Source organism: Carcharodon carcharias, chromosome 10, assembly GCF_017639515.1.
Source record: "Carcharodon carcharias isolate sCarCar2 chromosome 10, sCarCar2.pri, whole genome shotgun sequence".
NCBI classification, from domain to species: domain Eukaryota; kingdom Metazoa; phylum Chordata; class Chondrichthyes; order Lamniformes; family Lamnidae; genus Carcharodon; species Carcharodon carcharias.
In genome coordinates this window covers 143,440,331-143,454,520 of record NC_054476.1, presented here as the reverse complement: position 1 = coordinate 143,454,520, position 14,190 = coordinate 143,440,331, and the positions used below count along the sequence as shown (strand labels likewise).

Genomic DNA, 14,190 nt, shown 5'->3' with positions numbered 1-14,190 from the left:
GTGGAGGCGGGGTCATTGAATATTTTTAAGGCAGAGGTAGATAGATTCTTGTTAGGCAAGGGAATCAAAGGTTATCGGGGTAGATGGGAATGTGGAAATTGAAACACAAGATCGGCCACGATCTTATTGAATGATGGAGCAGACTCGAGGGGCTGAATGGCCTACTCCTGTTCCTATTTCTTATGTGTTTATGTTCTTAGTGGACAGGAGGTCGAGGACGGTAAACATAGGAGCTCATTGGTGTCCTGGGGCAATTATTTATCCATCAGTTAACATCACTATAACTTTTATCTGGTCAATATTACATTGCTGTTTGTGGTACCTTGCTATGTGCAAATAGGTTGGCGTGTTTCCTACATGACAACAGTGATTACACTTTAGGAGTACTTTATTGGGTGTGAAATACTTTGGAATATCCTGAGTTCGGAAAAGGCGCTATATAATTGCAAGTCTTTCTGTGTAACCCGTGTCTCTATCGGAGAGTGTGGGCTATCTGTTTGTTCTTTACTCTCTGGGCATTCCCTCCATGGAAGGAGTTAAACACAGATACAAACCCCGCCCCAACACAAGGGCATCGATTTTTTTTTGTTGTGGCCGAATTGAAATAGCTGGGAGAAAGCGGCCACTCGCCTTTAAGGAGGAGCAGGAGGGAGAGGGAGGGCGAGGGCCAGAGCCAGAGCCAGCGGAGGATCCCGTCCGGTGGGCACTCATCGCGCACCATCAACCGATTGGAATCGGCCAGGGCTTCGATACGTGGGCCGGCTCTCCAGTCAGCTTTCTGCTTTGTCTCCTCGCAGTTTCTCTGGACTCTGTCTGCTTCTCACTCGGAGCCGCTGTCTGCTTTCTTTTTGTTTGATTGATTTTCTTTCTAGTTTTTTGTGTGCATCCGATTCTAATCGATGTGATTTATCCGGCTGGGGTTCGTTGTATTTGAGAAACTACAAACGGACGTCTTCCCCCTCCCAGTGCACCCTCTGACTCCCCCACCCAGGTACAGACCACTGACTTGTGATCCAGCCGTCCCTGGTATCGACTCTAATCGATACTTGGGGCGGAATGTCTTTTAAAACAACCGCAACCGCAAAGTGATCAAAAACACAATCAACAAACTTGGATTCACACCAACAATTTGCTGAATCAATTGCTTTTACTTTTTTTTAATATACGATTCTAATCGATATAGATCGATATCTGTCGATGACCACCGAAGTAATGGTACAAGATTGCTGGTCTCTAATTCGGTGGAACCTTGGTCGAGTCTGGTTGATGCTTGTGTCCGAAATTCCCAATCATAGGGAGTTGCCAAGATCTGGAATGGTGATCTGAAGTTTGCAGGAGCTCCGGACTCTGCGGTTAAACCTGCGCTGGCAATTCGGCCATGGGAGGCAGGCAGAGCAAGGGGAGACAGCCTTCAGGGTCGTCAGAGACCCCCCAGCAAAGTTGCAGGAAAAAGTCTCCAGCCCGGGAGAGAGGTGACTTCCTTCCTAGCTTTGTGTTGAAGTCCGGGGACAGGTGCACAAGGAATCCAGTCCCTCCACCCTACCAGCGACGAATTGGCATGATTCAGGACATGGTGACACTGGCCAAACAGGGGAGGCAGGAGGAGGCCACAAACTTACTGAGGAGCCTGAGGCAGGTGAGTGCCCCTGTTTCCCTCTCCCTCTCTTGGCACACTTGGCTTGGCATCACAGCCAAAGTCTCAAACCCAATGGCCCCAGCCCTTCCTCCCTCACACATCTTCCCTCCTCCCTCTCACCCTCCTACTTCGACCTCTCTCTCCCTCCTCCCTCAATCTCTCTCCCTTCACTTCTCCCACCAAGCTCATGCACCTCTCTTGCCCACCTCCATTCTCCTCTGATCTTTCTCATGAGAAAGTGTGGTCATCCCCAGCCTGGATTTCAGACTCTGCTCTCTCCGACAACATCAAGGTGGATGAATGTCATGAGACGGAGGGAGGATTGCAAAGGACTGGTGTAAACTATCTCTCCAAATGCCAACGATTCACACTGTCCTTGCCCTGCACCCTCAGTGGACCAGTGAATGAGCACCAGGTATAGATTAATTGCCTCTGGACTCACTCACTTCCTCCCTCATAAACCTTTTCTCTTGTTGATAAACAGGGTACCTTGTCACCCAGCCCCCTTTCCAATTCACCCCCCCTTCCTTAAAAGTTGACATGTCAAATCCTCCCTGTTTCTCATGGGTGAGGCTGAACAATTTACGGGCTATTACTTTGCCTTTGCAGCCAAGGCCAATCTTGTCCTCACTTGGTGCCACACCACGCATGCACACCACACACACGATAACTTTCCAGCAGGGTTCACTGGATAGTACCCAGGGGAACTGAGGCTAATTTTAGTGACCCTCACAACCGCTCAGCTTGGATCAGCAACTGAGAACAGATCCATCACATCCCTGCCCTGTGTGACTTGCTCAAACATCAGGCAGAGCGTTATGGCCTGAACCACAGCAAAGTGGTTCAGCTTTGGACAGCTCTTTTGAAGAGCCAGCACAAATATGATGAGCTGAATGGTCTCCTTCACTGCTGTATGATTTTATGACTCAATGAAACATGCCACCCTAGCCAGCACAAATATGATGGGCTGAATGGCCTCCTTCAATGCTGTATGATTTTATGATTCAATGAAACATGCCACCCTTTTCAAAAACAAAGTGTGAAAACACTTGTGATGTTCTTTAACTTTTCTAGATTTGTGTTAATGTGCTTGCTTAGTTTGGAGTGTAACTGCTGACGTAGCCAGGCTGGTAGGAGTTAGTGAGCACAAAGTGGATGGTAGTGGTGAATTTTCACTGGAGGTGCAGCAGTTAACTGGGTGGAATGTCTCAGATATGCTATAATTTCAATCCCTTGGTGCTTGATGCAATCTCGCTCTCTCAATCGGGTTTAGATTTTGCTATTGAACATGAATCCTTGTTCAAATCTTTTTAAAAACTTCTCTGAACAGCAAAAACTAAAACATGTAGAGTTGAAATGTTTGCTGTTTTTAAGAAGTTAATTTTCTTATGCATGACCAATTGTTCACCTTTTCGGTAATCATACTACATTCCTCATCCCTTCATAAAGCATGAAAATTCCTTTACTCACACCCTTCCTCTTTCGGTCTGCAATTTTTCTCATTCCTCATCAAAACCTTCAATCCAGATTGGAATCACACTGTTTGGTTTTTGGATTTTTCTCTGGGGGAGATGGTGGCTTTTATAGTTGGGGACCTGCAGAGGCTGGACAGGGGCAGGCCCAGGAACCACTAAACCAAACACAGATCCTGTGTGGTGCAGATGAGAGGGGCTGAGTGGCCTTTCCCAACTCTTCAGGCTGCATCTCTTGCAGGGATTCGGCGTGTGGGTTCCAATGGGATGGGGGTGGGTGGGAGGGAGACACTCACAACTTCCTCCCCAAGTAGCCATCCTTCATCTGTGAACCTGGACATTGAGCTTCAAGTGGTTATTCGACAAATTCAGACCAGCTGTGATCCTATTGAATAGCGGGGCAGGCTCGAGGGACGGAGTGGCCACTCCTGCTTCTAATTCGTATGTTCATAAATGGAGGCCATTAAGTTTGAGTCCAATTAAACCCTTGTCCAATTTCCAGCTGGGGTCACTGCAGAGTGATTGGGGTAAAAGCCCTGGCAGATTTACCCTCCCACCTTTAGCCCAGGATCTGTTTGCAGTGTGTCAGGATCAATTAACAGTACAGGTCAGGGATTGAATGAATCAGGGAACCTTGTGCATACTAGTCTCACCCTAGTATGTGCACTTACCAACAGAGCCATTGGGGGAGCCATTACTCATTTTCTGAATCCTGTTAAAATGATTAGTGATTAATCATGGTCCATCCCCGTGCTGTGCTATTTTGGTTTATGTCCTAAATGTCTAACTGTTTCAGGCCTTTGGCTCAGTTTAATACACTAGAGGCTCGAGCGCTTAATCCAGGCAAACACTTGCAGCATGGTGCAAAGGGAGCACTGCACTGTTGGGGGTGCCATCTGCCATTTCAGGTGGATAAAAAAAAATGCCTTAGCACTATTTGAAGAAGAGCAGGGGAGTTCTCCCCTCTCTCTTGTCCTATATCTCAACTAAATTATATCTAAAACAGATTACCTGGTTGTTATCTCATTGCTATTTGTGGGATCTTGTGTAGAAATTGGCTGCCACATTTCTTGCATTACAACAGTGACTAAATTTCAAAATTACTTCATTGGCTGTTAATGCACTACAGAAATGCAAGCCTTTTTAGATCTGGAAAAAATGTTTCCATTTGTGTGTGAATGAGAACTAGATATAAGATAGTCACTAATAAATCCAATTCAGGGAATTCAGGAGAAACTGATACATTTAAGGTGAAGCTGGATAAACACACGCACGAGAGAGAGAGAGGAATAGAAGGATATACTGATAGGGTAAGATGAAGTAGGATGGGAGGAGGTTCAAGTGGAGCATAAACACCTTCATGGACCAGTTGGGCTGAATGGCCTGTTTCTGTGCTGTACATTCTATGTAACATTATATCACAAAATTGAGGCTCATGGAATAGGAGGGTGGGTGTCAGCTTGGAACGAGGACATGGAACAACAAGTGGTGGTAAAGGGTTATTTTTCAGACTGGTTTTCCCCAAGAGTCAGTGCTGAGACTACTGCTTATTCAAATTAAATAGAAATGACTTGGATATTGGAATACTGAATAAAAATTCAAAATTTGTCGATGATTCCAAACATGGAAGAGTGGCAAACAGTGAGGATGATACAAATTAACTGCAGCAGACAATGGGAACAGCAGTGTAGTGATGATGTTATTGGACTAGTAATCCAGAGCACTGGATTAACGCACCAGGTACACAAATTCAAATCCAACCATGGCAGCTGGGAGATTTTAAATTTAATTAATTAATAAATCTGGAATAAAATGCTAATCCCTTCAATAATGATCATGAAATTACTGGATTGTCATTAAAAACCCATCTGGTTCACCAATGCCCCTCTCTCTTCAGGGGAGAAATTCCACCATCCAAGTCCAGACCCACAGCAACGTGGTTGGTTCTGAACTGAAATGACCAAGCAGGACATGCAGTTTTTCCAAGAAGATTGCTCACCAGTGCACTCTCAAGGGATGGGCAGTAAATGCTGATCTGGCCAGTGACACTTGCATCACAAGAACAAATTTAAAAAAAAATAGAATGGGCACATAAGTGGGGAATAGAATTTAATACAGCGAAGTGTGAGATGATACATTTTGGCAGAAAGGATAAGAGAGGAAATATAGACTAAATGGCACAACTCTAAAGAGTGTGGGGGGATCTGGGGGTGTATGTGCATTGATCTTTGAAGGAGGTAACATTTTGAGCTACGGTGTAATTAGCAAAGCATATGGGATATTGGGCTTAATAAATAGAGGTATTGAGTACATAAACAGGGAAATTGTGTTTACAAAGTTCTGGTTAGACCCCAACTAGAGTATTGCATCCAGTTCTGGTCACCACACTTAAGGAAGGATGTGAAGGTCCTTGAAAGGGTGCAGAGGAGGTTTACCAGAGCAATTCCAGGAATGGGGGATTTTAGCTGTAACGTTAGGTTGGAGAAGGTGGAGTTGTTCTCCTTGGAGAAAAGGAGGTTGAGGAGAGATTTTATAGAGGTGTACAGGACTACAACAGGTTTAGATAAAGTGGACAAAGAAAAATTGTTCCCATTCGGAGGAGGAGATGGCATAGTGTTATAGTCTCTGGATGAGTAATCCAGAGACCCAGAGTAATTCTCTGGGGACCTGGGCTCAAATCCCACCATGGCAGGTGGTGGAATTTGAATTCAATAAAAATCTGGAATTAAAAGTCTAAAGATGACCATGAAACCATTGTTGATTGTTATAAAAACCCATCTGGAAATCTGCCGTCCTTGCCTGGTCCAGCCTACATGTGGCTCCAGACCCACAGCGATGTGGTTGACTCTTAAATGCTCTCTGAAATGGCCTAGAAAACCACTCCGTTCTATCAAACCACAACAAAGTCTCAAAAAAGGAATGAAACTAGATGGGCCACCTGCATCGACCTAGGCACCGGAAACGACAATGGCAAACTCAGCCCTGTCAACCCCGCAAAGTCCTCTTTACTAACATCTGGGGTCTAGTGCCAAAATTGGGAGAGCTGTCTCACAGACTAGTCAAGCAACAGCCTGATGTAGTCATACTCATGGAAACATCCCTTACAAATAATGCCCCAGACAACACCATCACCATGTGTATATCCTGTCCCACCAGCAGGACAGACCCAGCAGAGGTGGTGGCACAGTGGTATACAGTCGGGAGGGAGTTGCCCTGGGAGTCCTCAACATCAACTCTGGACCCCATGAAGTCTCATGGCATCAGGTCAAACATGGGCAAGGAAACCTCCTGCTGATTACCACATACTGCCTCCCTCAGCTGATGAATCAGTGCTTTTCCATGTTGAACACCATTTGCAGGAAGCACTGAGGGTGGCAAGGCTGCAGAATGTTCTCTGGGTAAGGGACTTCAATATCCATCAACAAGAGTGGCTCAGTAGCACCATTGTTGACCAAGCTGGGCGAGTAAGGACACAGCTGCCAGGAGGTGTCTGTGGCAGGTGGTGAGGGAATCAACAAGATGGAAAAACATACTTAATCTCCTCCTCATCAACCTGCCTGCCTCAGATGCATCTGTCCATGATGGTAGGAGTGACTACCACACAGTCCTTGTGGAGACAAAGTTCTGCCTTCACATTCAGGATACCCTCCATCATGTTGTGTGGCACCACCACCATGCTAAATGGGATAGATTTTAAACAGATCTAGCTACTCAGGATGGGCATCCATGAGACGCTGTGGGCCGTCAGCAACAGCAGAATTGTACTCGAACACAATCTGTAATCTCATGGCCTGACTTATCCTCCACTCTACCATTACCATCAAGCCAAGGGATCAACCCTGGTTCAATGAAGAGTGCAGGAAAGTATGCCAGGAGCAGCACCAGGCATACCTAAAAATGAGGTGTCAACCTGGTGAAGCTACAACACAGGACTGCTTGCGTGCCAAACAGCATAAGCAGCAAGTAATAGACAGAGCTAAGTGATCCCACAACCAACAAATCAGATCTCAGCTCTGCAGTCCTGCCACATCCAGTCGTGAATGGTGGTGGATTATTAAACAACTCTCTGGAAGAGGAGGCTCCACAAATATCCTCATCCTCCATGCTGGGGGAGCCCGGCACACCAGTGAAAAAGATAAAGCTGAAGCATTTGCTACAATCTTCAGCCAGAAGTACCGAGTGGATGATCCATCTCGGCCTCCTCCGGAGGTTCCCAGCATCAGAGATGCCAGTTTCCAGCCAATTCAGTTCACTCCACGTGATATCAAGAAACGGCTGATGGCACTGGATAGCGCAAATGCTATGGGCCGTGACAATATTCTGGCAATAGTACTAAAGACTTTTGCTCCAGTACTTGCCGTACCTCTAGCCAAGCTGTTCCAGTACTGGTGTCTACCCGGCTATGTGGAAAATTGTCCAGGTAGACAGTTTCTTGTTAGGCAAATGAATCAAAGGTTATCAGGGTTAGATGGGAATGTGGTAATCGAAACACAAGATGATCAGCCATGATCTTATTGAATGGCGTTGGAGGCGCGAGGGGCTGAATGGTCTACTACTGTTCTTGTTTCTTATGTTTCTTAGGTATTTCCTGTACACAAAAAGGAGGACAAATCCAACCTGGCCAATTACTGCCCCATCAGTCTACTCTTGATCATCAGTAAAGTAATGGAAGGGGTCATCCACAGTGCTATCAAGCGGCACTTGCTGAGCAATAACTTGCTCACTGATGCTCAGATTGGGTTCTGCCAGGATCACTCGGCTCCTGACCTCATTACAACCTTGGGTCAAACATGGACAAAAGAGCTGAACTCCCGAGGTAAGGTGAGAGTGACTGCCCTTGACATCAAGGCAGCATTTGACCTTGTGTGGCATCAAGGAGCCCTAGCAAAACTAGAGTCAATGGCAATCAGGGAAAACACTTCACTGATTGGATTCATGCCTAGCACAAAGGAATATGGCTGTGGTTGTTGGAGGTCAGTTATCTCAGTCCCAGGATATCACTGCAGGAGCTCCTCAAGGTGGTGTCCTCGGCCCAACCATCTTCAGCTGCTTCATCAATGACCTTCCTTCCATCATAAGGTCAGAAGTGGGGATGTTCGCTGATGATTGCACAATGTTCAGCACCATTCGCAACTCCTCAGACATTGAAGCAGTCCATGTCCAATTGCAGTAAGACCTGGACAATTTCCAGGCTTGGGCTGACAAGTGGCAAATAACATTTGCGCCACACAAGTGCCAGGCAATGACCATCTTCAAAAATAGAGAATCTAACCATCGCCCCTTGACATTCTTTTGCATTACCATCACTGAATCCCCCACTATCAACATCCTGGGGGTTACCATTGACCAGAAACCGAACTGGACCAGCCATATAAATACTGTGGCTACAAGAGCAGGTCAGAGGCTAGGAATCCTGCACTGAGTAACTCACCTCCTGACTTCCCAAAGCCTTTCCACCACCTACAAGGCACAAGTCAGGAGTGTGATGGAATACTCCCCACTTGCCTGGATGAGTGCAGCTTCCACAACACTCAAGAAGCTTGACACCGTCCAGGACAAAGCAGCCCACTTGATTGCTACCACATCCACAAACACTCACTCCCTCCACCACCGGTACACAGTAGCAGCACTGTGTACCATCTACAAAATGCATTGCTTATACAGCCCTTCCAAACCCACGACCACTACCATCTAGAAGGAAAAGGGCAGCAGATAGAGGGAACTCCACCACCTGGAACTTCCCCTCCAAGTCACTCACCATCCTGGCTTGGAAATATATTGCTGTTCCTTCACTGACGCTGGGTCAAAATCCTGGAACTCCCTCCTTAAGGGCACTGAAGCAGTTCAAGAAGGCAGGTCACCACCACCTTCTCAAGGGCAACTAGATATGGGCAATAAATGCTGGCCCAGCCAGCGAAGCCCACATCCTGTGAATTAATTTTTAAAAAAATAGCTGATGGCACAAGGTCTGGGGGACACAGGTCTAAGGTTTTAGGCAAAAGATGCAGGGTTTTGTGAGGAAGAATTGTTTTTAACAGCAAAGTGGTCATGACCTGGAACTCGCTGCCTACAGGGGTGGTGGAAATTGAAACAATCAATGAATTCAGAAGAAAATTGAATAGACACTTGACAGAAATAAACTTGCAGGACTACAGGGATGGAGTGGGGAAGTGGGACTGATGTAAATGTCAGAGCAGAATGTCCTCAGTTGTGACCCCTGACCCTTGCTGCATTAGTTAATCTTACTGTGAACTCGCAGTGCTTGTTACAGATTTCAACCTGGGCAGTTACTATGGAGAAAATAAATCATCCATGTGCAGAATAGCAGATTGTTACTTAGGGTGAGAAGGGATAGCAATGGGAGCAGCAAACAGCTTTCCTCCTGAGAGTATAGCCTTCTGTGGTATGGTTCAGTGGGTGCTGAATGTTCCCATTGTCCCATTGTGAGCCTCAAATGTGAATTTCAGTTGGTTATTCTTTGGCATGAAGCAGGAGCAGAGATTTCACAGCTGAGCTCAATCTTATCTGCTGTTGAAGTCTGGGTTCCAACTTTCAGGGATGAAAACATTTTCTCCAATGCGTGAAGAGGCACATTGAAGGGGACAGGGTAGAGGGAGCTTTACTCTGTGTCTAACCCTGTTTGTATCTGTCCCAGGAGTGTTTGATGTGTACAGTGTAGAGGGAGCTTTATTCTGTATCTGCTTTATTCTGCTGTAGCTGTCCTGGGGGTGTTTGATGGGGACAGTGTAGAAGGAGCTTTACTCTGTATCTAATCCTGTGCTGAACCTGTCCTGTGAGTGTTGGATGGGGACAGTGTAGAGGGAGCTTTACTCTGTATCTAACCTGTGCTGTACCTGCTCTGAGTGTTTGGGACAGTGTAGAGGGAGCTTTGCAATCTTTCAGCCGAGACATTAAACCAAGGGCCTTTCTTCCCTCTCAGGTGGATGTAAAAGATCCCATGGACACTGTTTCGAAGAATAGAAGAGGAGTTCTCTCCAGTGTCCTTGTCAATATTTATCCTTCAATCAACTTCACAAAACAGTTCATCTGATCATTGTCAAATTGATGTTCATGGGATCTTGCCGTGTGCAAACTGGCTGCTGCATTTCCTGCACTGTGGCTGTACCCACACCACATGGACTGCAGCGGTTCAAGAAGGCAGCTCACCAGCACCTTCTCAAGGGCAACTAGGGATGGCAATAAATGCTGGTTCAGCCAGCGACACCTACATCCCACGAATGAATAAAATAAAGTAGTGACTACACTTCAAAAGTACTTAATTGATTGTAAAATACCAAAATGTCTGGTGGCTATGAAAGGTGCTATATAAATGCAGGTCTCTTTTTTATTTTGTATTTAACCTGTGCTGTACCTGCCCTGGAAGCTTGGGTCTCATGGATCCCATATAGACCAAGACAATCCTGATGTAAACCTTGATGCGTTAAGCTGGTAGTCCACGAGTGCTGTTTGGAATCAAAAGGGGTCTTCCCTGCAAGTTTCAGTTGAAGTTGCCCTGATTTTGCTGAACTTTGGTTCGATTGTGAGTGGTACCAATGTATATGCCCTCCCCGCAGCCTGAGGGAGACACTAAACCCAATGACACTTCCACATGTAGTTGTTGTTTGCATGCTAAGAGAGAGAACAAATCCACTTCCTGCAGAGGATCATGCTGTCTTTGGTGGGATATTATACTGCCTCATTTATATCAGAGTGCAGCCTTTGAAGGCAGAGGGCTTTGAATAGGTCTCTGGTCAATGGTATTGTTTGCAGTTTCAACACCAAAGAGGAAAAGTCCTGGCTTTGAAAATATCTGCTTGTGTTTACAGCCTGTGTGCTTGCTCCAGGACTCCATGTAGAGCAGCAGATGGAAAAGTCTGGAATTGGTTAAATAGTTGTCCAGAGCTGATCAGGTGCCGCTTTCATGGTGGCAATGAATTCAGGAAAGGAGAAAGATTTTTTTTTTTATTCATTCATGGGATGTGCCCATCCCTAATTGCTCTTGAGAAGGTGGTGGTGAGCTGCATTGCTTCAAGAAGGCAGCTCACCGCCACCTTCTCGAGGGCAATTAGGAATGGGCAATAAATACTGGTGTTATGATCCAAGCTGATGTTACTACTGGACAAGCCAGATGCCAGGGTGGAACCCAGCTTGACAGGTCCTAACTTTTATTTTTTGTTTAGAAACATGGAGAGTGGCTACTGAAGAGTCACAGGAGTCAGCTGATGAACTTTTAACAAAAGAATAAAACATTTATTAAACAGGAAAAGATGAGCTTTATTACAATACGCCATCAACCACAACTATATCTTTACAGTTATATGCAGATTTGTAAGGATAACACCAAGTTACAAAAGCTATCTTATACTTTAATGTTCACAGTAAGTACACAGTCCATGTAAACCAATAGGTGACCTGTAGTCAGACACACCACACTCCGAAATCAAGTGACAGATGCCACCCCAAACAGACGCTATGGATTTCTCAACTCACCCCAGTCGCTTGTCACACTAAGCCAAATGGTCTCACAGAACTCCATCTTTCACATGGGGTTTCCAGTCTTCACTTTTGAAGAACTTGCTTTGGAATCTTCTCCCAAATGACACTTTCTCTCAGATGCCTTCCAGAAGGGTCCATCTCCAGGGTTTCGAGCTCTCCTGGATTGCCACATGCATTCAAACCTCCTTCCACGCATTCTCTCTCACTGACTCGCTGTGCCAACAGAACACCACTGCTTCACATGCCCATAGTAAAGAGTTACAGACCTTCGGCTGCCTCCTTGGATCTTTTGGCTTCTCTCAAGCCTATATTGCTTTAAATCTATGTCCTGCAGCTTCTCCCTTTAAGCTTGGAGCCTTTCTCTGATCCTCACTCTTAACTTCACTTTTCCAGATTCCTGTTCATTCCCTTTGACTAGAAGGTCAGAAGGTCTTCTTTAGTTTTTGGGACCAGCTCCTATCAGTTCCCTCTCCCATGCCCTGCTTCTCCTGGCAGCTGGCTTCAACTTTAGATTAGGACTTGCTGTCTGTCCCTCTCCTATGCTGTTTCTGCTGGCAACTTCTTTCAAGTTTAGAGCACATTGACCATCTGAACTCAAACTGCTTTTGGTTTCTTTGCGTTTGCGTGGGGCTTCTCTCTCTGAATCCCTGTTGCTAGGCAACAGCACAGTTTTTTCCCACCTTGTTTGTTTTAACTCTCCTTCAAGAGTCATAAAATCTCATTAAAGTGAAACTGAAACTCAGGTTTCATCCTTTTAATCCACAAATCCAGAAAGACAAATTAAACTTAAAGATATACCTTATTCCTAACACAACCAAATACTCATATAACTTACTTAAAACTGTCTCTCTTTCCTAACACTGGCCTAGTCAGCGATGCCTACATTCCATGAGTGAATCAAAAAAAACTTTCTCTTTTCCTGAATTCATTGTCACCGTGAGACCTTGGCAGCACCTGATCAGCTCTGGACAACTATTTAACCAAGTGAGTGAACAGCCTGGCTGACCTTGTTACTACTGGTGCTGAACTATTGAAACTCAAGTCTGATATCTATGGACTCAGTGTCAGGAGATAAATTGGATGGATTGAGTTCGTGCTAGGGAGAATAGAGAGTGAACGTGCGGCTAGTTAGTTATCATGTGCTCTGAGTGCAGTTTTGTAGGGGTTGAGGGCGCACACTGGCTGTAGCAGTGGAAAGCTGCATGTGGGAAGTGGTGAAGTAAGTGGACCAACATTCTTGCAGGTTTCAGAGAGTTTCAGTGGGGATGTGAACCAATTACAAGATCTTCTTCCTTTAAGAAACAGTTTGAATGGGAAGATGATGGAATGGATCCCAGTTGGACTGCAGGATCTTTTTATTCAAACCCATCAGATAATTTTGTTAATAAATATAATTAAGTTAGGGAAGGCAGGGCCTTGTTGCAATTGCCCATCCTGAGAAGTTCACTTTGTCTGTTTCCTTAGGCAGCTCCACCCAAAAGGTTCAGATTCTGGTGGAGAGGGTGGGATGGTGGATGGGTGGGGGGAAGACAGGCATTGAGAAACCAGTAGATCTTTTACAAACTAGTTCCTGCTGGTGCTTTTACTCTACTCAAACCTCCTGCCACCCCTCTTCACCTCACTCATTAATGGCTCATTGGGCAACATTCTCAGCGCTCAATCAGAAACTTTTGGCCTCAAGCCCCACTCCCAGACTTGAGCAAAAAATCTAGACTGACAGTCCAGTATTGAGTGCCACACTGTTGGAGGGTCAGTACCGAGGGAGCGCCGCACTGTCGGAGGGTCAGTACCAAGGGAGCGCGCGCTGTCAGAGGGTCAGTACCGAGAAAGCGCCGCACTTTCGGAGGGTCATTACCGAGGGAGCGCCGCACTGTCGGAGGGTCAGTACCAAGGGAGCGCTGCACTGTCGGAGGGTCAGTACCGAGGAAGTGCTGTTCTATCCAAGGGGCAGTATTTGTTTATTTAGCATTGTAACGTGGTTAAAACATTCCAAAGTGCTTCACAGGAGTGATTATCAGACAAAATTTGACCTGAAGCCTCAAGGGGATGTTAGGACAGGTGACCAAAAGTGTCATCAAAGAGGCAAGTGTCATGGAGCCTCTTAAAGGAGGAGACAGAGGCCTTAGGGAGAGAATTCCAGAGCTTAGGCCCAGGCTGCTGTAAGCACAGCTGCCACTGGTGAAGCGATGAAAATTGGTGATGCTCACCAGGTTTGAACTGATGGAACACGAAAGTTTCAGAGGGTTGTGGGCTGAAGGAGATTACAGAGAAAAGGGATTGACATGGACATAGAGGGATTTGAAAACTAGGGTGAGAATTTTAAAATTGAGAGCCACAGCAGATTATTGATCACAAGGGTAATGGATGAACAGGACTTTGTGGGTTGGGACACAGGCAGCAGAGTTTTGGATGACTTCGAGTTTAAGGAGGGTAGATTGTGGGAGACCAGCTAGGAGTGCATTAGACTAGTCAAGTCTAGAGTTAACCAAGACATGGATGAAGGTTTCAAAAGTTGGTGAGCTAAGGCAGGGCAGAGGCGGACAGTGTTACAGCAGTAGAAATAGGGAGTTTGAGTGATGGAGAGGA

At 45.8% G+C, this 14,190-nt stretch overlaps 1 protein-coding gene across 1 annotated transcript in view; it reads left to right on the top strand.

Moving 5' to 3' along the window:
• The window catches only part of lrrc75a (leucine rich repeat containing 75A), a 122,370-nt gene that overhangs the window by 13,613 nt on the left and 94,567 nt on the right, over positions 1-14,190 (top strand). The window contains exon 2 of the mRNA XM_041196906.1: positions 1,184-1,636. Within this exon, the coding sequence (XP_041052840.1) occupies positions 1,379-1,636 (258 nt within the window). The 5' untranslated portion in view covers positions 1,184-1,378. The remainder of the gene's footprint in view (positions 1-1,183; positions 1,637-14,190) is intronic.